This window comes from Marmota flaviventris, chromosome 10 (genome assembly GCF_047511675.1).
Source record: "Marmota flaviventris isolate mMarFla1 chromosome 10, mMarFla1.hap1, whole genome shotgun sequence".
Classification (NCBI taxonomy): Eukaryota; Metazoa; Chordata; class Mammalia; order Rodentia; family Sciuridae; genus Marmota; species Marmota flaviventris.
In genome coordinates this window covers 122159376-122185528 of record NC_092507.1, presented here as the reverse complement: position 1 = coordinate 122185528, position 26153 = coordinate 122159376, and the positions used below count along the sequence as shown (strand labels likewise).

Sequence of the window (26153 nt, the reverse complement as noted above, 5' to 3'; positions counted from 1 at the left end):
TTTACTTTTCTGTCTGGCACATTCGAGGCTCCTCCTGGAGGTTGGGGCTGGGCTCTGGTACAGACGAGCAGAAGGGGTGGGGAAGCTGGATTTTTTTTCTTTCTTCTTCTTCTTTTTTTTTTCTTGGAGTAGAACCTCTCCCCCAAGTTCCTGGAGCCAGAGCACACCTGAAACATTCCATCTGCTGACTCCAAGCTTGGAATGCGGACCAGGGAGCTAGTCTGTCGATAGCCTTGCCTCTGCCCTCGAGTGGGAAAAGCCTACCTATTGGGGGTGGGGAGTGTGTGTTTGGATTGGCCCACTTAAAAAACCTAATTTAAGTCTTTTCTTTTTCGTCTGGTGTTTGTTTGCTGGGGATCAAAACCAGGGCCTTACACATGCTGGACAAGCATTCTGGCACTAAGCTGTGTCCCCAGCTGTAGATCTTTTCTTGAATAGTTAATGTATCTACATGGTCTCAAAGGCAAAAGGAGTAGAGAGTCCATGCCTTTCTATTCTAGAGAATAGAAACACTCCCTTCTCCCATCCCTGTCCCCAGTTCTCATTCCCCTACCGCAGATGCATCACTGCCATCAGTGTGAATATCTTTTCAGAAATGGGATGCCACATTTTGAGGTCATCCGTATTTTAAATGAGCTCTGGGAGAGGAGGCCCCCTTTCCTCCAGGGGGTGGAGGTTATCTGGTAGGCAGGCCTGGGATCTGCCTTTACTCAGAGGAGGACGGAGGCACTTAGTGTTACATGTGCACAGTATGTTTGAAAATCAAGCAAAATCTTTAAACTCTTGACAAAGCCAGGCTCCCCAGGGCTGTATCAGAGGAAACAGATTCTTCTAGGTCAGTGAATTTCAAAGTGTGCTATCTGGAACAGCAGATAGTACCAGATAGTATCAGCCATCACCAGGGAGAATTTAGTTAGAAATGCACATTCTCAAGTCTCACCCCAGACCTACTGAATCAGAAACTGGGGGTGGGGACCCACATTCCAATGTTTCTGCTGCTCAGATAAAGTATGAGAACCACTGTGGTGTATACAAGGAACTGATAAGGCAACCAGTTTCCTTAAAGGTGGGCAGGTGGAGGTGTTTGGGTTTCTGTTGCAAGTTATTCAGCTAAAACTCTTTTCTTCATTTTCTAGGATCCCTCCTACCCATGAGCAGGCATCTGCCATGGCTGAGCCTCGGGGCCCTGTAGACCATGGAGTCCAGATCCGCTTTATCACAGAGCCAGAGGGGGGTGCAGAGATGGACACCATTCGTCGTGGAGTGCGACGCCCTACTAAGGATGCAAGAGCCAATACCTACGGGGTTGCCGTGCGCGTGCAGGGCATTGCTGGGCAGCCCTTTGTGGTGCTTAACAGTGGAGAGAAAGGAAGTGACTCCTTCGGGGTCCAGATCAAGGGGTCCGACAACCAAGGGGCCCCAGGAACTCTGAGCTCTGATTCGGAACTCCCTGAGAACCCCTACCCCCAGGTGAAGGGGTTTCCCGCCTCCTCGCAGGGCAGCACGTCTGATGAGGAGCCTGGGTCCTACTGGAATGGAAGACTACCCCGATCCCAGTCCCAGGCCTCCCTGGCAGGCCCTATCCCTATGGACTCGAGCAACAGGAGCAGCAGCTTGCTGGAATTGGCACCCAAAGAGACTTCCCCAGACAGCACCATTGACACTGCTCCCTTGTCTTCAGTGGACTCCCTCATCAACAAATTTGACAGTCAAGTTGGGGGCCAAACCCGGGGACGCACGGGCCGTCGTACTCGGACACTGCCCCATGAACAGCGCAAACGGAGCCAGAGCCTGGACAGCCGGCTCCCACAGGACCCCCTGGAGGAACGGGAGCGCCAGTCCCCCGACCACTGGACTCCTAGCGCAAAGTATGACAATCATGTGGGCAGCCTGAAACAGCCCTCCCAGAGCCCGAGCCCTGTGCGGGGCCTTAGCCATCCCCATCCGGCTCAGGACTGGGTCATTCAGAGTTTTGAGGAGCCACAGGAGAAATCACGGGATCCCACCATGCTGCAGGTCAGACTCAGTCCCTCCCCACCTCTGCCCGCTCCCTCTCACACACCCTGGCTCACCAGCCCCAGGACTCGTCCTATGCTCTCCATCCCGAGTGGGTGATATTCACAAATATGAGGTAATTCTATGGGCAGAATTCTAAAGAAAGTGGAACTAACTCTGAAACCACTATTCACAAGCCAGGCATGTGTGCACACTGTTTTTTTATTTTTGTACCAGGGATTGAATTCAGGGGTGCTTGACCATTGAGCCATATCCCCAGCCCCTTTTTATTTAGAGACAGGGTCTTGCTGAGTTGCTGAGGCTGACTTTGAACTCATGATCCCCCTGCCTCAGCCTCTTGAGCCTCTTGGATTACAGGCGTGCGCCACTGTGCCTGGCCATAGTGCACACACTTGTAATCCCAGATCCTGGGCAGGAGGATCACAGATTTGACGCCAGGTTGGGCAACTTAGCGAGATCTTCAATATCTTAGCCATAGCCTGTCTCAAAATAAGAAAATAAAGGACTGGGGATGCAGCTTAGTGGCAGAGCACCCCTTGGTTCAATTCCGAGTACTGCTAAAGAAAAAAGTAAAGAAATCACTATTCACAAGCATGGAGAGTTACTTGTCATTGCCCCAGCCATTAACCAGGCCTCAGTCACCTGCAAATACTGATTGGCTAGGTCTACAGTTTTCATAAGACCGACCTGGAGAATATGAGCAGTTCCCTGGTGCTCTTGCCAAAATTCCACACCTTCTTTCTTTATCAAGAATGTTATGCCGAGGACTGGGGATGTAGCTCAGTGACAGGGCACTTGCCTCACATGTGTGCGGCACTGGGTTCAATTCTCAGCACAGCATACAAATAAATGAAATAAAGGTCCATCGACAACTCAAAAAATGTTAAAAAAAAAAAAAAAAAAGAATGTAATGCCGAGCCGGGCAGGGTGGCGTACACCTGTAATCCCAGCAGCTGAGGAGACTGAGGTAAGGATCGTGAGTTCAAGCCCAGCCTCAGCAACTTCGAGAGGCCCTAAGCAACGCAGTGAGATCCTGTCTCTAATAAAATATAAAAAAGGGCTGGGGATGTGGCTTGGTGGTTAAGTGCCCGTGGGTTCAATCCCTGGTACCAAAAAAAAAAAAAAAAAAAAAAATTAAGGAAGTGGGGGAACAACTTTACTTTGAGACAAAGTTATGTTCACTCTAAAAGTAAATCATTCAGAAGCTCTAATACATCAACCACCGCTAGTGACAAATTACTGGTGACATAGCTCGTGGCTTGTTGAGATCTGCTTACTGAGGAAATAACAATGTAATGACAGTGTGTGTGTGTTGGGGGGTGTCCTGCCTGCACTTCCCCCTGGTCTATTGCTCGGCCTTATCATGCTTGAAGCTGCCCCCTCCACTTCATGGTGGCTCCATACACACCTCTGGCCTAATCTTCCTATTTTTTTTCTTCTCTCTCTCTCTCTCTCTCTCTCTTTTTTCAGTTCAAATCGACTCCGGACCTTCTCCGAGACCAGCAGGAGACGGCCCCACCAGGGAGTGTAGACCACGTGAAGGCCACCATCTATGGCATCCTCAAGGAGGGGTAGGCAGGGCCCACCGACACCGGAGACATACCCTTCCCTTCTTTTCCCTTCTCCTTCTTCATTCCCTCTTTCCTCTGCTCACCCTTGCTTCTATCCCTTTGCCTTCCAGAAGCTCAGAGAGTGAAGCCTCTGTTAGGAGGAAGGTTAGTTTGGTTCTGGAGCAGATGGCGCCTCTGGCGGTGAGTGGCCTTCCTCAGGCGGGAGCAAGGGTCCGGGTGAGGGCTGGGAGGTTTCCAGGGATCGGGGTCTGGATCAACTCCGCCCTCTCCTCCTTGCTTACCTCCAGCACATGGTTCCTCCTGATTCGACTAAGACCATAGCAGGGCAGAGTGAAGTCACCCGGAAAGTGGAGGAGCTGCAGAAAAAACTGGAGGAAGAGGTGAAGGTGAGGGGGGTTGGAGACGCAGAGGGAGGCAGGGGGAAAGCCAGCCGGGGCCTGAAGGTGGACTGGGCGGCTCTTGAAGAGTGAGATGAGCGCTCAGGTGTCCCGTGAGGCGACACAAGAGTGTGCACTAGAACCAGCAAGGACTCTTGGGTTCCCTGGACTCAGGAGGCCGAGTACATTAGGATCCAACTACTTCCCATTGCATTTTCTTTGGGAGTTATCATCCTGGCTCTGCTATTTACTGGCTGTATATAGCTTGAAAAAAATCACTAAAATTCTTCGCCTCTGTTCTTTTCATCATGTAATAATGACGGCCATACTAGTAGCTGTCACTGATTGAACATATATTTTTTTTTATACTAAGAATTGAAGCCAGTGGCTCTTTACCACTGAGATACATCTCCATCCCTTTTTATTTTGAGACAAGGCCTCACTAACTTGCTGAAGCTGGTCTCAAACTAGAGATCCTCCTGCCTCAGCCTCCAGAGTTGCTGGGATTACAGGCATGCACCCCCATGCCCAGCTTTTGAGTACAATTTTTGTAGCAGGTGCTGCCCTGGGTAATATATAGTCATCATAGAAACCTTGCAAAGTTAATTAAAGAAAGCCTTTCTGAGGCAAGCACTTTACCACTGAGCCATAGTTCCAGCCCATCTAGACCCTTTTCTGATGAGAAAACTTAAGATCAGAGAGGTTAAGTAAGTTATCTGTGATCTGTGATAGTAAGTTGCAGAGAAGAAACAAAAAATTCAAGTCTCATTCTAAAAAACTATGTATCCTTTTTAATTTTGTAGTACTAAAGATTGAACCCAGGGGCTGGGGATGTGGCTCAAGCGGTAATGCACTTGCCTGGCATGCGTGGGACACTGGGTTCGATCCTCAGCACCACATAAAAATAAAATAAAGATGTTGTGTCCACCAAAAACTAAAAATAAATATTAAAAAATTCCCGCCCTCCTCTCTCTCTTTAAAAAAAAAAAAAAAAAAAAAAAGATTGAACCCAGAGGTGGTCTACCTCTGAGCTACATTTAAAATTTTTTTAAAAAATTTTTTTTGTGGGGATTTAACCAAGGGGTGCTTAACCACTGAGCCACATCCCAGCCCTTGTTGTTTCTTATTTTGAGACAGGGTCTCTCTAAGTTGCCTAGGACCTCACTTAAGTTGCCTAGGATTAGGATAGCCTGGAACTCGAGATCCTCCCATCTCAGCCTCCTCGGTAGCTAGGATTACAGGCATGTGCCACTGCATCCAGGTTTCCGTTTCTGTCCCTTTTTATAATACTGCTTCCGTCTTTCACAGTATTGCCTTGTTTGTGCTCAGTGAGTGTTGGACTGTGATCTCCTTGTTTTCTAGAAAGCAACGCAGTGGACTGTAGCGTCGAAGTCAATCGGTTCTGATTTTGGTACCATTGTCTTGTTGAAACTGACCTTGGACCAGTCCTTTTTTTTCCTTTTTGTGGGGTTGGGGATTGAACCCAGGGATGCATTCAACCACTGAGCCATCCCCTCAGCCTCTTGGATGAATTCTTTATGTGCTCTAAGCCTCTGTTTCCTTAAATGTAAAATGGGAATAATAATAGTACTATTATTTATCATTTAGTTATTTGTTGCCTTATAACAAATTATCCTCAGACTTAACAGCTTAAAACAAGAATTTCTCAGGGTCTGATGACCAAAAATCTCGGACCTGCTGGACTGAGTCATTCTCACTCGGGGTCTCCCAGTGGAGCTTTTAACTGTGGCCGTTGTCATTAGCAGACTTGAGTAAGGCTGAAGGATCCGCTTCTAAAATGACTTTCTCAAATGGCTGTGGGTTGGGGCCTCAATTTTTGGCTCTATGGCTTTATAAAATTGCTTGGGTGCTCTCACAATATGGCAGCCACCTTCCCTCAGAATGAGTGATCCAAGGAGGAAGCCCCCATGCCTTTTTATGACCCAATCTCAAACTTACACACCACTTCCTCATTTTCCTATTCACAAGAAGGGAGCCACTAAACGCAGCCCATCCTCAAGGGGAGCAGAATCAGGCTTCACGTTTTGAACAGAGCATCACAATCTCTGGATGTGTTCTACACCGTCCCTGGTCCCCAGGCTTGTCATGAGAACTCAGTGCAGGTGACGCGGAAGGGCCCCTGGTTCCGTGCCTGTCGTGCAGTGAGTGTCCGGTGCATGATAGTCGTTCCCATCGTTCTGGGTCTTTCTGAGAGTCTTCATCCCTTTCCCAGAAGCGACAGAAGCTGGAGCCGTCCCGGGTTCGACTGGAGCGGCAGCTGGAGGAGAAGGCGGAGGAGTGTGACCGGCTGCAGGACCTGCTGGAGAGGAAGAAGGGGGACGCCCAGCAGAGCACCAAGGAGTGAGTGCGGCGATGGCACGTGGGGGGCGTTAGAGGCCCCCCTCCCAGGTCCCAGGGAACAGAGGGGGTCTTCAGAAGCTGAAGGGGGGCGGTTCACCCAGGACCTTCTCTTCACTTTCTCTCGTAATGGAGTTAGTGTGGACTCGGACTCAGGCCACCTGGTGGCCTCTGTGCCTTAGGTGCTTGATCTGCAAACTGAGCTTCCCTGTCGTGCCTGCCTCACGGGGTTGATTCAGGTGTTCTCCCAGCGACGTTGCAGGACAGGCACTGTCTTAGCTCCCGGGGTATGTCAGTGAGCGATGCAGAGAAGCACCCTCTTCTCCAGAAGCTTAGTTTCTCGAGAAAGGGAACCAACAGGAAACCAGCATCGTCTGGAACTAAATTGGTAACACAGGAGAAGATGGTGAGTAGAGCAGGCTCAGCAGATCAGGAAGGTCAGGTGTTCGGGGGGCAGACTGCAGTATGGAGTAAGGAGGTCAGGAGAGCCTTGGTTAAGACTTGAACAGGGAACCAGCCGTGGTGGCCCACACCTATAATCCCAGCTACCTGGGGGGCTGGGCAAGAGAATTGCAGTTTTGAGGTCAATCTGGATAACTTAGGACACCCTGTCTCGAAATAAATAAAAAGGGGTGGGAATATACACAGCAAAGGAATTAAGAATGTAGCTCAGTGGTAGAGTGTCCGCCTCCCACGCGTGAGGCCCTGGGTTCTATCCTCAGCACCATATAAGATAAAATTAAAAAAAAAAAAAGAATGTGAAGAGAGAACCTGCAGAATGGGAGAAAACCTTTGCCAGCTATTCTCCTGACAGAAGATTAATATCCAGAATATATAAAGAACTCAAAAAAACAAATAACCCAATTAGTAAATGAGCAGATGAAGTAAACAGACACTGCTCAAAGGAAGAAATGCAAAAGGCCAATAAATATATGAAAAAAGTTCAACGTTGTTAGCAGTTAGGGAAATGAAAAGCAAAATTTCGCTGAGATTTCATCTCACTCCAGTTAGTTGGGCAGCCGTCAAGAATACAAACAGGGCTGGGGTTGTGGCTCAGTGGTAGAGTGCTCGCCTGGTATGTGTGAGGCCCTGGGTTTGATCCTCAGCACCACATAAAAATAAAGGTATTGTGTCCAACTACAACTAAAAAATAAATATTAAAAAAAAAAAAAAGAATAGAAACAGTAGCCAGGTGGGGTGGTGCATGCCTGTAATCCCTGCAACTAAGGAGGCTGAGGCATGAGGATTACACGTTTGAGGCCAGTCTTAGCAACTTGGTGAGACCCCATCTCAAAATAAAAGATAAAGAGGGCTGGGATGTAGCTCAGTGGTTAAGTGCCCCTGCATCCCTGGTACCAAAAGAAGAAAAAAAAAAAAAAAGTAAGGAATATAAACAATAATAAAATGCTAGAGAGAATGTGTAGAAAAAGGAACACTTTTACACTATTGTTGGGACTGTAAATTAGACAACCAATATAGAAATCAGTAGGAGGTTCCTCAAGACCCGGATGGAATCACCATATGACCCAGCTCTCCCGCTCCTTGGTATTTGTCTTGAAGAATTAGTCATACTGTAATGGTATGTGCAGACCTGTGTTTATTGCAGCATAATTCACAATAGCCAAACTATGGAACTGGCCTAGATGTCCTTAAGTGGATGAATGAATAAAGAAAAATGTGGTATACATACTCAGTGGAGTTCTATTTAGCCATAAAGAAAGATGAGATTATGTCATTCTCAGAAAAATGGTGGAACTTGAGAACATTATGATAAACCCAATAAGCCAAACTCAGAAAGTCGAGGGCCATATGTTTTCTTTCATATGTGAGAGCTAAAGAGGAAAAAGGAAAAGAAAAGTGAAGGGGACCAGGGGGAGGGAGGCAGGGAGGGAATGGGGAACCACTGGGGAGTGATACTGGCCAAAATACATTGTTAAATTATGTGCAAGTATGAATATGTAACAATAAAACCCATTATGTGTACTATAATGCGCCAATTTAAAAAAGTGGGAAAAAATAAAAGGGTTGGGGATACAGCTCAGTGGTAGGGCACTCCTGGGTTCAATCCCCAGCACTGAAAAAAACAAAATAGATGCTGGGCGCGGTGGCGCACGCCTATAGTCCTAGTGGCTCAGGAGGCCGAGACAGGAGGATCGCAAGTTCAAAGCCAGCCTCAGCAACAAAGGGGAGGCACTAAGCAACTCAGTGAGACCCTGTCTGTAAATAAAATACTAAATAGGGCTGTGGATGTGGCCCAGTGGTCGAGTGCCCCCGAGTTCAATCCCCAGTGTCAAAAATAAGTAAATAAATAAAACAAAATAGAACCCAAACAAACAAAAGATTTGAATACATACTTAAAGGGGGTTTAAGGGGCTGGGGTTGTGGCTCAGCGGTAGAGTGCTCGCCTAGGACGTGCGAGGCCCTGGGTTTGATCCTCAGAGCTACATAAAAATAAATGAACAAAATAAAGGTATTTTGTACAACTGAAAAATAAATATTTAAAAAAGGGGGGTGGGTGAATGAATGAATGAATATGCAGTATTTAGAAAACTGCCTGACACCTGGTGTTCAATGGTGTCATCTATTATTAGGCTCCAGAACATGAAGCTGCTCCTGGACCAGGGTGACAGGTTACGGCACGGACTGGAGACCCAGGTGATGGAGCTGCAGAACAAGCTGAAGGAGGGTCAGGGTTCTGAACCTGCCAAGGAGGTGCTGCTGAAGGTAGGGAGTGGGAGTATGTGCCCAGTGTGGTTCCTCTTACCTGGAGCAGGCTCAAGTCTGCCCATTCATGGTTTTCCCAAAGTACGGAGTAGATGGCTTGTTTCAGGTACTCCTGAGTGTGCGTGCAGGCAGACTCAGAGGTGGGATTGGCCAACAGGTTCCCTTTATCCTAACGAGGCATCTTGGTGGGCAGGGAAAACCTGGGTACATATCTAGTACAAGGTGCTCAATAAATGTTTTTTTTTTTTTTTTTAATATTTTTAAGTCGTAGATGGACACAATACCTTTACTTATTTATTTTTGTGTGGTGCTGAGGATGGAACCCAGGGCCTCACATTTGCTAGGCAAGTGCTCTACCGCTGAGCCACAGCCCTCAATAAATGCCTCTTGACTGAATGAATGAATTCGTAAACAGAGGATCCTAACATGTCACCCCTGTGCTCTTCTCTTCCCTTTCCCCAGGAATTGTTAGAGACCCGGGAGCTTCTGGAAGAGGTCTTAGAGGGGAAACAGCGGGTAGAGGAGCAGCTGAGGCTGCGGGAACGGGAGCTGACGGCCCTGAAGGGGGCCCTGAAGGAAGAGGTGGCCTCCCGTGACCAGGAGGTGGAGCAGGTCCGCCAGCAGTACCAGCGAGACACGGAGCAGCTTCGCAGGAGCATGCAAGATGCCACCCAGGCACGTGACCAGGGCAGGGGCTGGGAGGCAGGACACTGCCCGGGAGTGGGTCTGTTTGGGGGGTCTTGCATTTTTGGACTCTTCATGGTTTAAACAGGGCCTCTCCCTAAAGGACATGTGTGAGATGTGGTCAGAACCCGGGCCAGGAAACCTATAGAGACATGGGGAGGGGGAGCAGGTCTGACTCACCGTGAGGATGTGTGGCCAGAGGGCCGCCGGGAAGTAATGGGGGAGGCTTCCTGTAGATGACAGAGAAGAGGAGGTGACCTGGGGGGAGAGAACCTTCTGCTAGCATTGTGCTAGGTACCACCGGGATGTTGGGGTGCAGCTGGCTTGGTGCCCTCTGGGTCTCAGCTTCCCCCTCTACACTGCATTTTGCCTTGAAGTAAGCCTCCTGGCACCCACCTTTCCCCTTACCTAGGACCACGCAGTGTTGGAGGCCGAGAGGCAGAAGATGTCAGCCCTGGTACGGGGTCTGCAGAGGGAACTGGAGGAGACCTCAGAGGAGACCGAACACTGGCAGAGCATGTTCCAGAAGAACAAGGAGGAGCTTAGAGCCACCAAGCAGGAGTGAGAACCTTGCACTTGTTCCAGGAATACTTTTCTGTGACTCTTGTCCCCACTGCCTTTCTCCCCGGGCTGCACTTGACTCTGCCATCTCCCAAATGCATGTCCACCATGTCCACCTTCCTCTCTCTCGAGAGTGGGTACTCGGTGTAGTGGCCTCCAGGAAGGGGGTTCCACTGTCCAACACACCTCTCCCAGACGTGAGGTCTGACCCTGTTCCCTTTCCCCTTTATTTTACCTTGGCTGGGCTCAGACTCCTGCAGCTGCGGATGGAGAAGGAGGAGATGGAAGAGGAGCTTGGGGAGAAGGTGGAGGTCTTGCAGAGGGAAGTGGAGCATGCTCGAGCCAGTACCAGAGATAATCTCCAACTTGAGGAGCTCAAGAAGGTACGTGGGAGCTGGGGTGCAGAACAGCCGTTGGACACCTCGGCTATCCACAGGACTTCCTGCAGGGCTCCCTCTCCTGTGCTTGTCTTCAGGCCTCCTCCTGCCAGATTGTGTCCTCACTGTGTAGAGAAAGGGCTCGCAGCAGCCAGGTCGGGGTGTAGCCAGAGGCTGCTGGCTGCCCCCCAAGAGACTTCATGGTCAGCAGCATTCAGGTGGATTTGGAAAACTCCAGGGTCCTTTTTACAGGCTCAGAAACGTGATTTGGTCAGCATAGCAAAAGCCGCTGTCCTTCAGGGGGGATTCATTAACTACGTGATGAAACAAATGTTTACAGTTAGAAGGCCGTTTATTAATTCCTAATGAGAAATATCATCGCATGACTGAGTGCGTTCATTGGCGTGGGCAGCTGACCTACAGGGGAAGCCAAATTGTAATCTGAAGGCTGTTCAGAGAGTACACAGTCAGGTCGTGGGGAGCTAAGGGGTACTGGTGTTCAAGGTCTCCATCTCTCCAGTCTCCAAGGCACAGCCTTGCTGGTGAGGCAGTAACACTTAAAGTTCATGGTAAAGTTTCCTCTTTGTCCTTTATTTTTTTAAAGTTAATCCTTTTTTTTTTTAATCATGCATGGATAATATTTCATAGAAGAGTCACAAATAATAAGGTCATAAAACTGAAGTGAACACAAATAATTTCTTCATATTCTTGGTGTTTCATTTATAAGGAGGCAATAATTATTTTTGGATGACTTAGATAACTTAGTTTCCTATAATTAATGAAAATACTTTCTTCTGGGCTGGGGATGTGGCTCAAGCGGTAGCGCGCTCGCCTGGCATGCGAGCGGCCCGGGTTCGATCCTCAGCACCACATACAAACAAAGATGTTGTGTCCGCCAAAAACTAAAAAATAGATATTAAAAAAAAAAAAGAAAATACTTTCTTCCATTTATGGCCTCCTAAAGATTCTTTTAGCTCTTGTGCTTCATTGATCCACAGTCCTGGATATGTAGTAGATGCTCAGTTAACAAGTATTAGTTAATCCATGCTTGTTTATTACAACTCTACTAAAAAACTGCCTAGGTGGAATTAAAACAACTATATTTTTAAATGAAGAAAGAAATTGCTATAAATTATTATTTTGCAAGAATAAGAACCTAAGATTATGCAAAATATTTGGTGGAGAAAAACATTAAAAAAAAATGCTAGTTGGGCATGGCAGCACATGCCTGCAAACTAAGTGACTTAGGAGGCTGAGGCAGGAGGGTCACAAGTTTGAGGCCAGCCTCAGCAACTTACCAGATCCTATCTGAAAATAAAAGATAGAACAGGCTAGGATGTGAGATGTGATTTAATGGCAGGGTGCTCCCCTAGATCCAATCCCTAGTACCACCCCCAAAAAATAGAATCCATAAAAAATGTTAGCCAAAAATACCTTGATGAGTATTATGTCGGTTATGTAATTTAAAATTGTTTTCCCAGGTAGCTGGGTGTGGTGGTGCGCACCTGTAATCCTGGTACTCAGGAGGCTGAGGCAGGAGGATTTAAGTAAGCAAGCAATTTAAAAATTAAGTAAGTTTACTTACGTAATTGCCAGCCTGGAAAGTTAGGGAGACCTTGTCTCAAAATAAAAAAATAAAAAGGGCTGTGGGTGTAGTTAGAGGTAGAAAGCCCCTGGGTTCACTCTCTAGTAACAAAAAGAAGAGAAATTTTATTTTTTTCTCACAAAAGCTTCCCAAAGAATGGTGAAGTTAGAAATACTCTTAAATACTTATTACTTGTTTTGAAGTTAACAACTATCAAGGATAGTCTGAAATCTCTTCACTACATTAGCTGACAGTGAACCTGGACAGTTTTCTCAACAGTCTTTTTTTTTCTTTCTTTATATCAGGGATTGAACCTGGGGGTACTTCACCACTAATCCACATCCCCAGCACTTTTAATTTTTTTATTTTGAGACAGGGTCTCATTAAGTTGCTGAGGCTGGCCTTGAACTTGAGATCCTCCTGTCTTAGCCTCCCAAGTTGCTGGAATTACAAGTGTGACCGCCATGCCTGGCCACCTCTCAACAATCTTAGTCAATTTTTTATTTGGGTAAAACCGAAAAAGCAATAACTAGTGTTTAATTTATCTCATATAGTAAGTGTATTTTATCAAATATTTAGTAAATAAACAAAACATACATTGGGAAAACAGACTAAACAAGTCTAACAGAACTTTCAGTGTGCTGTTTTTCTTCATAATTAGTCCTATTAGTGTCTTACCTTGAAGATTCACCACGTTACGTGGTCCTTCAGCCTAATTATGGTTATTTTTTAATTGTATGAGTAACTAATAGCTAAAGAATTCATATTTTAATCTTCCTTTAAAAAGAAATTAGAGATGTCCTAATATTTATAGCATAACATTTTTGGTTTTCACTATTTTATAGATGACCAATCTTGTTTTGTCCATCAGCTAACCCACTCTCCCCCTGCATAATTTTTTAAATGGAGTTATATTTTACATACCGTGAAGTTCCTCCTTTTAAAGTGTACAGTGACTTTTACTGTGATCACAGAGTTGTGAGACCGCCACCACTGTCTAGGTACAACACAAGGCCCTCTGTTCCTTAGTAGTCATTCTCTCCACCCCCTGGCCACCACCGAGCCGCTGTCCGTCTGGTTTTGCCTATTCTGGTTATTTCATATAAGCACAATCCTACAACATGTGGCCTTTTGTTTCTTTCACTGACATGTTTTCAAAATTCTTCCATGTGGTAGCAAATGTCTTCATCCCGTTTTTATGGACGAAGAAGATTCTACTCTAGGAATATGCCATATTTTGTCCATTGATCAACTGATGGACACTTGGGTCGTTTCTGTTTGACGTGTGTATAATGACTCATGCTGCTATGAACATCATGTACCAGCTTTTATGCAAACTATACATTTTTCAGTTCTTTGGGGGTATATACTGAAGAGTGGGGTTTCTGGGCCTTATAGTCAGTGTGTGTTTTTTTTTTTTTTGTGGTACTAGGGGTTGAACCCAAGGCCTTATTCGTGCGAGGGAGGTGCTCTACCACTGAGCTACATCCCCATTCCTTTTCTTTTATTGTGAAACAGAGTCTCAATAAGTTGCCCACGCTGGCCTTGAATTTGTGATCCTCCTGCCTCAGCCTCCCGAGGAGCTGAGATCACAGGCCTGTGCTACTGCACCTGAGGGTATTCAACTTTTTGCAAAACTGCCTAACTGCTTTCCAAAGTGGCCACATCATTGTTTTTTTTTTTTTTTTTTTTAATATTCTTTCCTGTAAAATGTGCGAGAGTTTCTCTATTTTTCCATCTTCTAGAACCTTAGTCTGGCTCTTCGTTCCTTCAGAAATGCCCTTCCCTTCCAGGAGCTTCGCTGGGCCCAGGATGAGCTCCAGGAGCTGCGAGCGCAGCGGCAGAACCAGGAGGCGGCTGGGCGGCACCACGACCAGGAGCTGGCGAAGCAGCTGGCGGTCCTGAGGGTCGAGGCCGACCGAGTCCCAGAGCTGGAACAGCAGAACGTCCAGCTGCAGAAGACCCTGCAGCAACTGACGCGGGACTGTGAAGAGGCTTCCAAGGCAAGGGCAGTGGGCGCCGGGCTTGGAGGTGGAGCCGGGGGCTGCAGAGTGCCCTGCTCTGCGGGACCCTGGACCCGAGGACCCACCGCGTCTGGGCAGGGCTGGGATTCCCAGGGCGCCCTGCCTGGGACCCCGCCTCCGAGCTCCTGGGTCCCCTGCGAGGTCTGAGCCGCTGCTCCCCCTGCCCGCAGGCCAAGGTGGCGGCGGAGGCCGAGACCGCGGTGCTGGGGCAGCGGCGGGCAGCCGCGGAGACCACGCTGCGGGAGACCCAGGAGCAGAACGACGAATTCCGCAGGCGCATCCTGGGTCTGGAGCAGCAGCTGAAGGAAGCCCACGGCCTGGCCGAGGGTGGGGAGGCGGTGGAGGCGCGGCTCAGGGACCGGGTGCAGCGCCTGGAGGTTAGTGGCTCCTCCCGACCTGTCCCTCAGGTACTTTGGGAATGTTTCAGGCCGGGCTCCGGTATTTTCACCTCTGATCTCCCCCCTTTGCCTGCTCTCTGTGTCTTGATCTCTTTGCCGGTTCTGGGGAGCCAGTTTTTATGGCCCACCATTTTCATAACCACCTGCCTCCCCTCCCTCCCATGCGCCCACATCCAGATGACCTGAACCCAAGCTCTGCCCCTTCCCAGCCCAAACCCGTCACCCTCCCCTCTTCCAGGCGGAGAAACTTCGGCTCCAGGAGGCTCTGAATGAAGTTCAGGAGGAGGAGGGGAGCTTGGTAGCAGCCAAGCGGGCTTTGGAGGTCCGGCTGGAGGAGGCCCAGAGAGGGCTGGCCCGCCTGGGGCAGGAGCAGCAAGCCCTGAGCCGGGCCCTGGAGGAGGAGGGGAAGCAGCGGGAGGTACTGCGGAGGAGCAAGGCGGAACTGGAGGAGCAAAAGCGTTTGCTGGACAGAACTGTGGACCGACTCAACAAGGAGGTGGGCCCTGGGTGTTCTGGGCCCTCAGAAAGAGGCCCAGCTGATACAGAAGCTTGCCTAGGGGTGGGCTGGGGTGAGGCAGAATGTGGGGCATCTGCCTGCTTCAGAGATACCTCAGGTGTCGCTGGCTCCCCCTCTGTTTTCTCCTGCCCCCCAACAACCTGCTCTTCATAGTCTTCATTCCTGGGGGCTGTTTCCTGGAATTCTGCTTTAGAAGTCTATAAGATCCAAACTCAAGAATCTTCCTGAATAGAGTTTTAAACTGACGGAGGGAAAGGAGAGAGGGAGGCAGGGAAATGAATTGCTTTTTGCTGATAAGGTTCTTCTCGCAATTCCTTGCTTTACAATGCAAGACCAACACCTCATGTATCAGTTCTAAAGTACACGTTTTACCCTTTCTGAAATTGGACTGCGTCTTATAATTGGAATAGGTATGTTACAGTTCAGTTGGCAGATTCTTTCTTAGTGTCACACCTTACGATTATTGTCACCTTGGGTTTGCTGAAACGCGGTCACTGGAGGTTCACTTTGTTTCAGACACTGAGGAAAGTTCTTTGTGTAATTAGCATCATTCTCTGACAACTCTGCAATGTAGGTACTATTGTTATCCTATTTTATAGATAGGAACAGAGCCAGAAAGGATAGGTACCATGCCACTGGTCACTAGTGGTAGAGCCAGAGCTTAGACCCCAAACCTGTGTATACAACCACTCTCCATGCTCGGGCCCTAGGCCTGGAAAGAGCAAGAGAGGGCCGCCTTGGCAGGGACAAGGCTCTAGGCAGAGTCTTGTGAGTGGGGCCTGGGGAGGGGACAGAGTCTCTCCTGACAAGGTGCAGGGCTGAAAACTCTTTTTGGTACATTTTAGCTGGAACAGATTGGGGATGACTCCAAGCAAGCCCTGAAGCAGCTCCAGGCCCAGTTGGAGGACTACAAGGAAAAGGCCCGCCGGGAAGTGGCAGATGCCCAGCGCCAGGCGAAGGACTGGGCCAGTGAGGCTGAGAAGACCTCTGGGGGGCTGAGCCGGCTCCAGGATGAGGTGGGAGCCTGAATGGCAGGCGGATGGGAATGTCGGTCTGATGTCCTTAGGTTTGAAGGTCACCGCCTCTGAAATGACCCTGTGGCCTGGGTTCCTGGGGCTGAGGTTCAGCTGTAAACACTTGCAATGAATGACACATGAAAGTGGGGGATGGTAGAGGGAGTTTCCTGTCCTAGGTACAGACGGCAGGGAATGCATGGTCTCAAGAGCAGTGGTTTTTAAGCTATGCTGCACATTGGTCACCTGGGGAGATTTTTAAAAATCTCAATGCTCAAACTGTATCCCATACTACTTAAATCAGGATCAGTATTTTTAAAAACTCCTTAGGCTGCCAGGTGCAATGGCATTTACCTATAGATCCAGCTACTTGGGAGGCGAGGTAGGAAAATCCCTTGATCCCAGAAGTTTGAGGCCAGCCTAGACTGTAACACAAACACACACATACACACACACACACACACACACACACACATCCCTACACCCCTACCTTCAAAGACCTCAAGTGATTCTAATTTGTATACAGAATTTTGAAACAACAATGAAAATGAACTAAAATTCAGTCTGCTTTTTATCATCATGTTGTGCTGGCAATTCTAAAGAATGTCACTGAGGGGCTGGGGCTCTGGCTCAGTGGTAGAGCGCCTGCCTTGCATGGGGGAGGCCCTGGGTTCGATCCTCAGCACCACATAAAAATAAATAAATAAAGATATGTGTCCATCTACAACTAAAAAATATTAAAAAAATAAATAAAAAGAATGTCACTGATTTCTTCCCTCAAGGGCAGACTGATCTCACCCCTCAGTTCCCACCTCCATGTTACACTGAACTCTTCCATCTTCCCCTTTGGCAGATCCAGAGGCTGCGGCAGGCCCTGCAGGCCTCCCAGGCTGAGCGGGATACTGCGCTACTGGATAAAGAACTTCTGGTCCAGCGGCTGCAGGGCCTGGAGCAAGAGGCAGAGAACAAGAAACGCTCCCAGGATGACAGGATCAGGCAATTGAAAAACCTTGAGGTGAGGACCTCGGGGGGTTGTCCTTTGGGGGAGAGTGCAAGGAGGGGGTTCTGGGCCCTGGCACAGGTGGCCTTCTGTGGGGAAAGGAACCAGGGTACTCTAAGCCTCTTTCTGTACTGGCACCCCAAGTGGATGGGTTTTGTTGGGCTGCAGGATTTTAAGCAGTCTTCAACTAAATTCCAATGCTTAGAAATTTATAGGTGTCATATAAGAATTTAGATTTCTGGCTTCTTTAAAAAATGTAACACTGAGCTTCTAGACCTGAGTTTTGCAAAGCACAGTTGACTGGAGCTGAGCAGTGCATCCCCCCTTTAGGGTGAAGAGTGGTCTTCAATCTGCTATACTTGAGAACAGTAATAACAGCAGTAGCAGCCGCAGCAAACATACATTGTGCCGTGTGCCAGGCACTTAAGCCTCATTTCATTTTCAGGATAACCCTGAGCTAGATAGTCTCGCTTTCTCCGTTTTACAGATGAGGAATACTGAGACCCAGTATGATCTTCAAACCCGACAGACTAGTCCCAAGTCCGTGTTCTTAGCCTGCCTGGCTTAAATTTGCTCCCCCAATATGTACTCTGGTGCTTTGGTTTCTGAGTCTCTGTTGGCCTTGGTACTTGGGTTTCTATCTCAGTTTTCCCATAAGGGAAAAAGGGGTCTCCCATGAGGAATGGATTCTGGGGTTTGCCTTCCTGCCATGATCACAGTCTGCTGCCCATGCCACGTGTGGTCAGAAGAGGGCGCTAGGTCCACGATGGCTCTGGGCAGGGGCAAGGATCTAAAGGCTCCTGGGCATAGGCAAAGGGAAGGCAGTGGAGGCTGGAGTTTGACAGGGCCCTGGTCTGAGCTTGGCATTCCGTGTCCAGCATTCAGGGAAGAACTGACCTTTTGCCCTTCTGCCTTAGGAGAAAGCCTCTCGCCTGGAAGCCGAGTTAGACGAGGAGAAGAACACCGTGGAGCTGCTGTCAGACCGCGTGAACCGTGGCCGGGACCAGGTGATTCCCACTGTGTCTGCTCCCGACTATGTGACCTCTGGGCCTTCTCAGCAACCATTCTACCCTACGTCTTCTGTGATCCGGAGACTTCTGGCTGCAGGCTTGAGTGTGGCTAGGTCTACTTCAGGGTCTCTTCTACTTTAGGAGGAGTCGGCAGGTTTCCTCAAGTGGAAGGAAGCCAGGAATTTGAGTGGAGGAGAGTCCTGCTGGCCTGGGCTATTCCGACCTGACTCAGGGCTGCTGCAGTTAGGAAGGGCTGCTAGTTCCTGCTGGGACTAACGAAGCTCTGCCTCAGTCTCTGGCTCCTCTCATTGGGATAGACTGTGATGACTTAGTTGCTTGGGAATTTTGGGGTTCACAGGCCATCCTCCAGGGGTGTGCCCCACCAGGGCTCTGTCCTACTTGGCTCAGCTTACTGGCTCATTCTTTGCCCTCCCCAGTGCTAGTCCCTGTCTCCCATCCCCCAGGTGGATCAGCTGAGGGCAGAGCTCATGCAGGAGAGGTCTGCTCGGCAGGACTTGGAGTGCGACAAGATCTCCCTGGAGAGACAGGTAAAGGAGGGAGGGTTTGGGAGATAGACCTGGGGGTGGGTAGAATGACCAAGTGGAGTATAGACTGACCCAGGGGGCTTCCTGTCCTCAGAACAAGGACTTGAAGACCCGATTGACCAACTTAGAAGGCTTCCAGAAGCCCAGTGCCAGTTTCTCTCAGCTTGAGTCCCAAAATCAGATGTTGCAGGAGCGGCTCCAAGCTGAAGAGAGGTAACACGAGCCTGTCCTTCCTTGCCCCTTCCTTCCTCCCTCTGTCTGGGACTCCCCCATCTTCCACCTCAGGCCTGGCCAACTTTTCTCCTGACACAGAGCAGAAGGAGTTGCAGAAATTCTGAGATGTCAGTGTCCTCTATTCCCCCAGTTCTTTGGATCTTCCCTAAGCCCTCCTTGTTCTGTTGATGGGGCTCATGATGGAGAGAAGTCCTTGGAGGAAGAAAAGAACCAAGCAAGGTTCTCTTAGAAATGGTGATAGCTGTAGATACCCCTCTACCTTCCTCTCCCAGGGAGAAGACTGTTCTGCAGTCTACCAACCGGAAACTGGAAAGGAGAGTTAAAGAGTTGTCTATCCAAATTGATGATGAGCGGCAGCATGTCAATGACCAGAAAGACCAGGTAAGGACATGGACCCTGAGGCCAAACCATCGTGGGCAAATATGTTATGTGTTTGCTTGAAGGATAAAGGGGGCCTCCATCTCCTGTAAGGTTTTCGAACCTAAACTTTCCTTGTGTAAGGACAGAGAGATTACATTGAAAGGAGAGAGTAGAGCAGTCATAGTTAGCATATGTATTGAATGCTGGTTTCTCTTGCTAAGTATTATGCATGCATTGATTCATTTAATCCCAGGGCAACTTCTGAGGCTAGAGAATTTGCCTATGATTGCACTTTTTCAGAGGCAATTATCCCTTGTCAAGATTGTTACAGGGGGGCTGGGATTGTGGCTCAGTGGTAGAGCGCTTGCCTCCTATATATAAGGTACTGGGTTCAATCCTCAGCACCACATAAAAATAAATAAATAAAGGTATTGTGTCCATCTACAACTAAAAATATATTTTAAAAAAGATTGTTCTAGGGGCTGGAGTTGTGGCTCAGTGGTAGAGCACTTGCTTAGCATGTGGGAGTCTCTGGGTTCGATTCTTAGCACTACATATAAATAAATGAATAAAATAAAGGTTCATCAGTATCTAAAAAAAAAGATTGTTACAGAGGAGATTCTAGGCCATGGTAGCAGGTGCCTTTCTAACGTGGGACTTGGTATCCTGTCCAGTTAAGCCTGAGGGTGAAGGCTCTGAAGAGGCAGGTGGATGAAGCAGAAGAAGAGATTGAGCGACTGGATGGCCTGAGGAAGAAAGCACAGCGTGAGCTGGAGGAACAGCATGAGGTCAATGAACAGCTCCAGGCCCGGATCAAATCCCTGGAGAAAGACGCCTGGTATGAGCTGCCCTTCTGCTCCCAGCTCCATGGGGGCAGCACAGAATCTCCAAAATGGGGGATTCAGCCTCGTCCCCTTCCTTACCGGTATTCTTTCTGACTCAGGCGCAAAACTTCCCGTTCAGCGGCTGAGTCGACCCTCAAACACGAGGGCCTGAGCTCAGATGAGGAATTTGACGGTGTCTACGACCCCTCATCCATTGCATCACTGCTTACGGAGAGCAACCTGCAAACCAGCTCCTGTTAACTCGTGGTCTTCAAGGGTCCAGAAACAGGCTCAAGGCCTACCCCAGCCAGCCCCGCTCTGCCCTGCTCTGCCCTGCCGGCCTTGGATTCATCTTTCCTGTGGGTGACCCACTTATTCAGACCTAAGACAGGGATGGGTCCAAGTGATGGTGATAAAAAAAGACATCAGAATGAGCTGATGGATGAACTTGGCCTTTCCATTGGAGAAGTGGATATTTTAGGCCTGTAAAGTCCTTCTCTTAGATGCTGACTCCTCCTTCATCTCTCTATAGTGGAAGGATAGTCAGCATACAGACTGAGAGAGACTGAGAAGGGAAGGAAAGGGTAGAAATTGCCATGTATGAAGCTTTGTTTCTTTAGCCATTAGCCCTATGGCTCAGGGAAATACCCTATGCTATTCTGCAACCTAGTTTTCTCCCACTCTGGAGCAGGGTGAGGGGAACATTATGGGTAATGAGCACGCAGGCGTGACTCTACCCACTTCTCAAATGCTTCTCTTTGCACAGTTGTGGGGCCCATGTGGTTGTCCCATCCATTTCCAATTCCTATATTTTTTTGTCTTCAAGCCAATGGGTCCAGGGGACCCTTCAGCCTCTCCCCTTCCATCTTCACCCTTCTTACCTTGTTTCTTTCCTCTCAGTGCCTTAGCCATGGTGAGGAGATAAGTATGCTCTTCTTGCCTTTTATACCTGCACACTCAGACCTCTCCAAAAACCATCCTTTTCCCATCTGGGACCCTCATCCTGCCCTGCTTCCTCAGTGACTGGTCAAAAGCTACTGGCTGCTCTACTGGTGAGCCCTGGGTAAGGGACTTTGGTAGGGCCATAATAAGATGGTGGAGGCCTGGTTCTGCTCAGGGTTTCCATCCTCCTTTGTCTCCCTCCTCTGTGACTATGGTGGTTAGAAAGTGGTTGAACCTGGGAACCCTAACAACTGTGTGTACAAGTTTAAAAGCAAAGGTCTCAGTTCCTGTGGCCTTCCTTGTGGTTTCTCTGACTAGGGATGTCCAACCTCAGTGGGGAACCAAGGGATCCTTATTTATTCAAGAACTGGGCCCTTATTTAGGGTTTCCCCTGGATTTAGAAGCTGACTCTTGGTACAGATCAGAAGATGTGATGGGTTTTATATTCCTCTTTTGGATTTTTGGGGAGAGCCAGTCCCTGGTGGGGAGGCCGTAAGGGGGATGATTCACCTCTTATTTCCAAAGCAGGTTCTATAGGGAGCCTCGTGAGCCTGTGGAAGAAGGCTGTTCTCACCAATGACTTGTAATTTCATGATTTAAAAAAATTCCTATATTCTGCAAATCAGACATTTTCTCCTAATCCAATCCAGCCTTGTTTTTATTTTTAAATTAAATATTAAGATTATATAGCTATATTGAAATCCTTGTCTTCTTTTTTTTGTGTGGCTTATTTAGAGGTCTAAGTTTTACAAAGAAGTTGTTTTAACTCTACAGCTTAGCGGCCATGTTGTCTTTTACCAATGGTCATATGTACCTAGAAAACCTGGCAGTGTTTATAGCAGCATTCATATTCTCTCCTGTACAATCTTCTCAGAATAGCAAGGCCAGAAAATGTTTTCTTTGAGGTTTTATTCCATTGGTTCCCAGGGGTATCCCTAGCATTCACCTCCCAGGCAAAAAGATCCTCATTCATTACTAACTGGCATGGGAACTTACCTGGGAGGTAGAGGAGTTTCTGCCATCCCTGCCTTTGTGTTGGTTTGAAGAAGGAGCTGGCCATTCACCAGAGCCTATTGCCAGATGGGGTACTTCTCAAGTTTAAGAGTGGGTCAGATCTCCTGAATGATTCTGCCTACTGCCCATGTGGACCGGAGGCAAGTAGACCAGCCATCTGCTGAGAATAGCTGGGCTGGGAAGAAACTCCAGGGTCCTGCTGGGCCAACCCCCTGTCTTCTAAAAGCCTTCAAGATCCCAGCCTAGGCCTAGGTAGCAAGTGCTATTGAAGAAGGTGAGGCTCATTCTTCTTCTAGAATACAAATTCCTTTTAAGGCAATGTGTCCCGCCTCTCCCCACCATATAAGGGTGGCTTTGGTTTAATAGCTTCTGCAAAACAAGCCCCACCCAGAGCCTGGCTGGCTTTGACTTTGGCCTCGGCATCTTGCCAGGGAAGGGCACCTGCCAGACTGGCTTAGGCTAGTCTGGGTGAGCTGGCCTTTGGTGCCTGCCCCGCCTTTTTTTTTTTTTTTGAGACGGGGAGATACTGGGTATTGAACCCAGGGGCGCTTTACCACTGAGCTACATCCTCAGTTCTTTTTATTTTTATTTTGAGTCAGGGTCTTCCTAAATTGCAGAGGCTGGCTTAAAAACTTTCCATCCTCCGGCCTTAGTGTCCCGAGTGGCTGGGATTCCAGGCGTGCGCCACATTGCTGGGCGGTGCCTACCCTTCCACCTCTGGAAAGGTTTACTCAGCTCTCCCAAGCCTACAGGCTGGAATATCCAGGGAGAGGAGAAGGCGGTTATGTGCAGGTTCCACGTCCTCATTCCCTATAGAGGGGCACATAGGGTGGTTTCCTCTGGCCGACCCTGATCTGGGGAATTGAAAGGAGACCGAAGAAGAATGTGGAGGTAAAACCACACATCCTAGACAGAACTGGGCAGTTGAGCAGCCTGAGGTCACTTCCAAGCCCCGCCTATATGTAAATCTGAGCGAGCGCCGGAGGGCGTGTCCTGGGACCGCCCACCTCGTTCTCTCGCTCGCCCATTGGCGAGCAGTGTTCTGGGGCGTGGCCTATCTTCAGCCCGCCCCTGACGCGTCTATATAAGGGGGTGATTCCGCGCGCGCCCGCCCGCCGAGAAAACGCCGGACGGCACCGAGGAGGGGTGATCCCGTGTGGCTGTCCCTGCGGGAAAACGATGAACGGGACGCGAAACTGGTGTACCCTGGTGGACGTGGACCCGGAGGGCCAGACTGCGGTAAGAAAAAGCGCCCAAACGCTCTCCCCACTTAGTATCCTCGGTTTCTAGTTCCGCCCCTCCCGTGCCCGGCTCCGAGTTCGCTGACATCACCTGGTGCTGGACTCGTGCGGTCAGCCCTTCGCGGAGCTTTTCTCTCTTTTCCTTTGACCTGCCTTGGGGCGGTGGCGCGGGAGGAAGACGTCGGAGTCTCGGGGGCCGGAGGTGCCCCTTTTTTTGGGGAGAACCCTGCGGCTTCTGCCCGGGACTGGGCGCGCGTGAGCCCTTGCTTGGGCCGCGGGTCCCAGTGCACATTACTCAGGCGTCCGGTGGGCAGCTAGATTGGATTGTGGGAGACAGAACTCAAGGGACCGGATTCCTGTCCCGCCTTGGACACTGTGTCCCGCCAAGGCGGAGTAGGCTTTTCTGTGGGTCCTGGTGACCTCAGAGGCCTTTCAGAGAATTTTATGGTGCTCTGGATGATCAGTAACAGGATACAAGAAACAGGGGTGGAGGGTGAAATCCTGGAGTTTGGAATGGAATTACTCCGAGATTGGCTAGGGATTTTACCTTTCCCTAAGAAGGATGGAGCATTCTACCTGGTGCTCACCTTTTTTCTTGAATTTCTCCTTTTTGCCCCCTGCAGTTCTCCTGCTCCCCTCCCCCAGTCGGTCAACTGATAGCTTCCTGGGACGGTTTGTTGGTTTTGCTTCTGTCTCCAGCCGCCAAGCCCAGGGCAAGTGGATGAAGGGATGCAGAACCCGGGCTGAGAAAGGAAGGGAAGCGAACCTCCAGAGGGTTTCTGGACTCGGTAAAGGCTGAAGAGATGGAGGTCGTTTTTCTAGTGCAAGCCAGTGTGCCCTGCTTCTCTCATTTCCTGGCTCTCAGTCCTTGCACATTTGTGCCATGACCCCCTCTGGCTGACCATATGTTTTTTCCCCTTCACAGGCAAAGGAGGATAATTTGTGGCTGAATATTTCTAGGCTCTGCTGGGGAACCTAACCTAGCATAAGTGTGTAATATTTCATCAATTTCTAAGCTGTTGTGGTGAGAGTGAAATGGAGGTCAAGGTGATGGCTAGTTTGATCCCCTCCCCCATCTGATTTCCTTACCTCTGCCTGTCTCAGCATGCCCTGGAGGTAGAGCTAACTCAGCTTCCCAACTGCTGCAGGATTGTGGCTCTTCTTTGTAGAGTATTAGTAGAATAGATGCTTATTTGAATTTTAGGGTACAGGTGATCTTTTAACTCTATTTGCAGTTCCCTTGCTATTTCTGTTTAGGCTTATGAATGTTTCCGCTGCTTTACAAATCTTGCTACTGTCCAACTTCTGTCCCCTACATCTCAGTCTTCTCCAGCTGTAGGATGCTGAAGAGATAGGAAAAAAAAAAAAAAATCCATCCCCCGTTGTGTCTAGCCCAAAGTCCTACTCCATCATCTTACTGTTTTGGAATGGTTGAGGCAGGGAAAAGGGTGTGAGATGAAGGATAGGGGGGGTGTTTCCTCTTCTTTTTGTTGCTGTAGAAAAGAGATCCAGAAAGAGGTCTAAAACTGTGACATTGGCAGCACTGAGAATGAATTGTCACCCTCTGCTTTCCCTTGATGTTTTTTACTGCTTGTTTGGTGTGGCAGAAAGAACAGGTAGGAAAATAATGAGCAAGGAATTCAGACATAGATAACCAGAGATCTCTAAGAACAAGAGGAAGAGAAATTTCCTTTTATTCCTTTTTTCTAGGTTGAACTTGAGATTTATTTTACACCAAAGCTGGGAATGTAATAACCATTGGGTTTGATCTTGAAGACATTCCTGGGCTCTTAAGGAGGGGGAGGAGATGGTAAACAATCAGTCAGGAGATAGGCATTGTCCTGAATTCTTCTTCTCTGAGCCAGCCTGCAGATAGAATTTGTGGCTTTGGACAGTCCCTAGAAAATTGTCGTACAATCATACCATGCTCAGTATATGTGAAAAGTGAATGAGTGAATAAATAAATGAACAGATGTTTTTTCTGGAGTTGGCATTGTAGGCAGTTGATTGGAGTGTTCTAGTGGAAATCAGGATCTTGGATCTTGGTGTTTGCTCATGAGCCAGATCATGTGCCTTAGTACCCCATATATGGAGATGGGAATATAGCTAATACACTTTCTGGATTGTTTCATTACAGACAGGTGTGTGCCACTGTGCTTGGCCCTTTTTATTTTTTGAGACAGGGTCTTGCTAAATTGCTGAGGCTGGCCTGGAACTTGCGATCCTCCTGCCTTAGCCCCCAAGGTTGCTGAGGTTACAGGTGTGTGCCAGTCCACCGGGCTGGATTATTTTTATTGTTGGATGCAGATGCAGCATGTACAAGAAGCCAGTGTTTTTCAAAACCGTAGATCTTAATCACTTAGTGGGTCTGAAGTCACCATAGTGGGGTAAAACCAGAATCAAAAAAGAAGTACGTTGTTAACACTCTGAGTTTTAGTAAGGATAGATTTTTTTGGCAAAACTTTGTTTCAGTTATATCTAGATATGTACTTTTAACATATGCATGTTTATTTACTGAACCTTGATGTAAAATTTATTTTTTAGGTCAAAAAAGTTTGCAAGGGGCTGGGGTTGTGGCTCAGTGCTACTAGAGTGCTCTCCAAGCCTGCGTGAGGCACTGGGTTCAATCCTCGGCGCCACATAAAAACGAAATAAAGATATGTGTTCGCCAGCAACTAAAAAATAAATATATTTTTTTAAAAAGTTTGTAAGCCATTTTGGTAGGTTATATCAACATATAAAAGTACAAAGTAAGGCTCAAACTCATTTTTTTGGTGG

General features: G+C 48.4%; 2 protein-coding genes across 3 annotated transcripts in view; both read left to right on the top strand.

The window, feature by feature from the left end:
• The first annotated feature begins 1158 nt into the window (after nucleotides 1-1158).
• Cgn (cingulin) lies at nucleotides 1159-20805 on the top strand. Its single transcript, XM_027953873.2, has 20 exons — nucleotides 1159-2016; nucleotides 3487-3587; nucleotides 3698-3764; nucleotides 3875-3973; nucleotides 6198-6325; nucleotides 8914-9046; nucleotides 9509-9721; nucleotides 10143-10291; nucleotides 10542-10674; nucleotides 14047-14256; nucleotides 14448-14654; nucleotides 14914-15171; nucleotides 16038-16208; nucleotides 17059-17220; nucleotides 18123-18212; nucleotides 18680-18763; nucleotides 18855-18973; nucleotides 19267-19375; nucleotides 20029-20192; nucleotides 20298-20805. The coding sequence occupies exons 1-20, from the start codon at nucleotides 1168-1170 to the stop codon at nucleotides 20437-20439; spliced, it is 3588 nt and encodes a 1195-aa protein (XP_027809674.1). The 5' UTR covers nucleotides 1159-1167; the 3' UTR covers nucleotides 20440-20805.
• Nucleotides 20806-23257: 2452 nt separating this feature from the next.
• Tuft1 (tuftelin 1) overlaps nucleotides 23258-26153 on the top strand; it is a 42424-nt gene continuing 39528 nt past the window's right edge. For both annotated transcript variants that reach the window (XM_027953770.2, XM_027953769.2), the window contains exon 1: nucleotides 23258-23373. In XM_027953770.2, coding sequence (XP_027809571.2) covers nucleotides 23314-23373 — 60 coding nt within the window. In that variant the 5' untranslated portion in view covers nucleotides 23258-23313. The remainder of the gene's footprint in view (nucleotides 23374-26153) is intronic.

Excerpts from the sequence above, each read along its gene's own strand:
- Cgn (XM_027953873.2), top strand. The coding sequence starts at position 1,168 with ATGGCTGAGCCTCGGGGCCCTGTAGACCATGGAGTCCAGATCCGCTTT. Across the intron at positions 3,765-3,874 it reads TGGAGCAGATGGCGCCTCTG|CACATGGTTCCTCCTGATTC; the intron begins GCGGTGAGTGGC and ends GCTTACCTCCAG. Across the intron at positions 18,974-19,266 it reads CGGCTCCAAGCTGAAGAGAG|GGAGAAGACTGTTCTGCAGT; the intron begins GTAACACGAGCC and ends TTCCTCTCCCAG.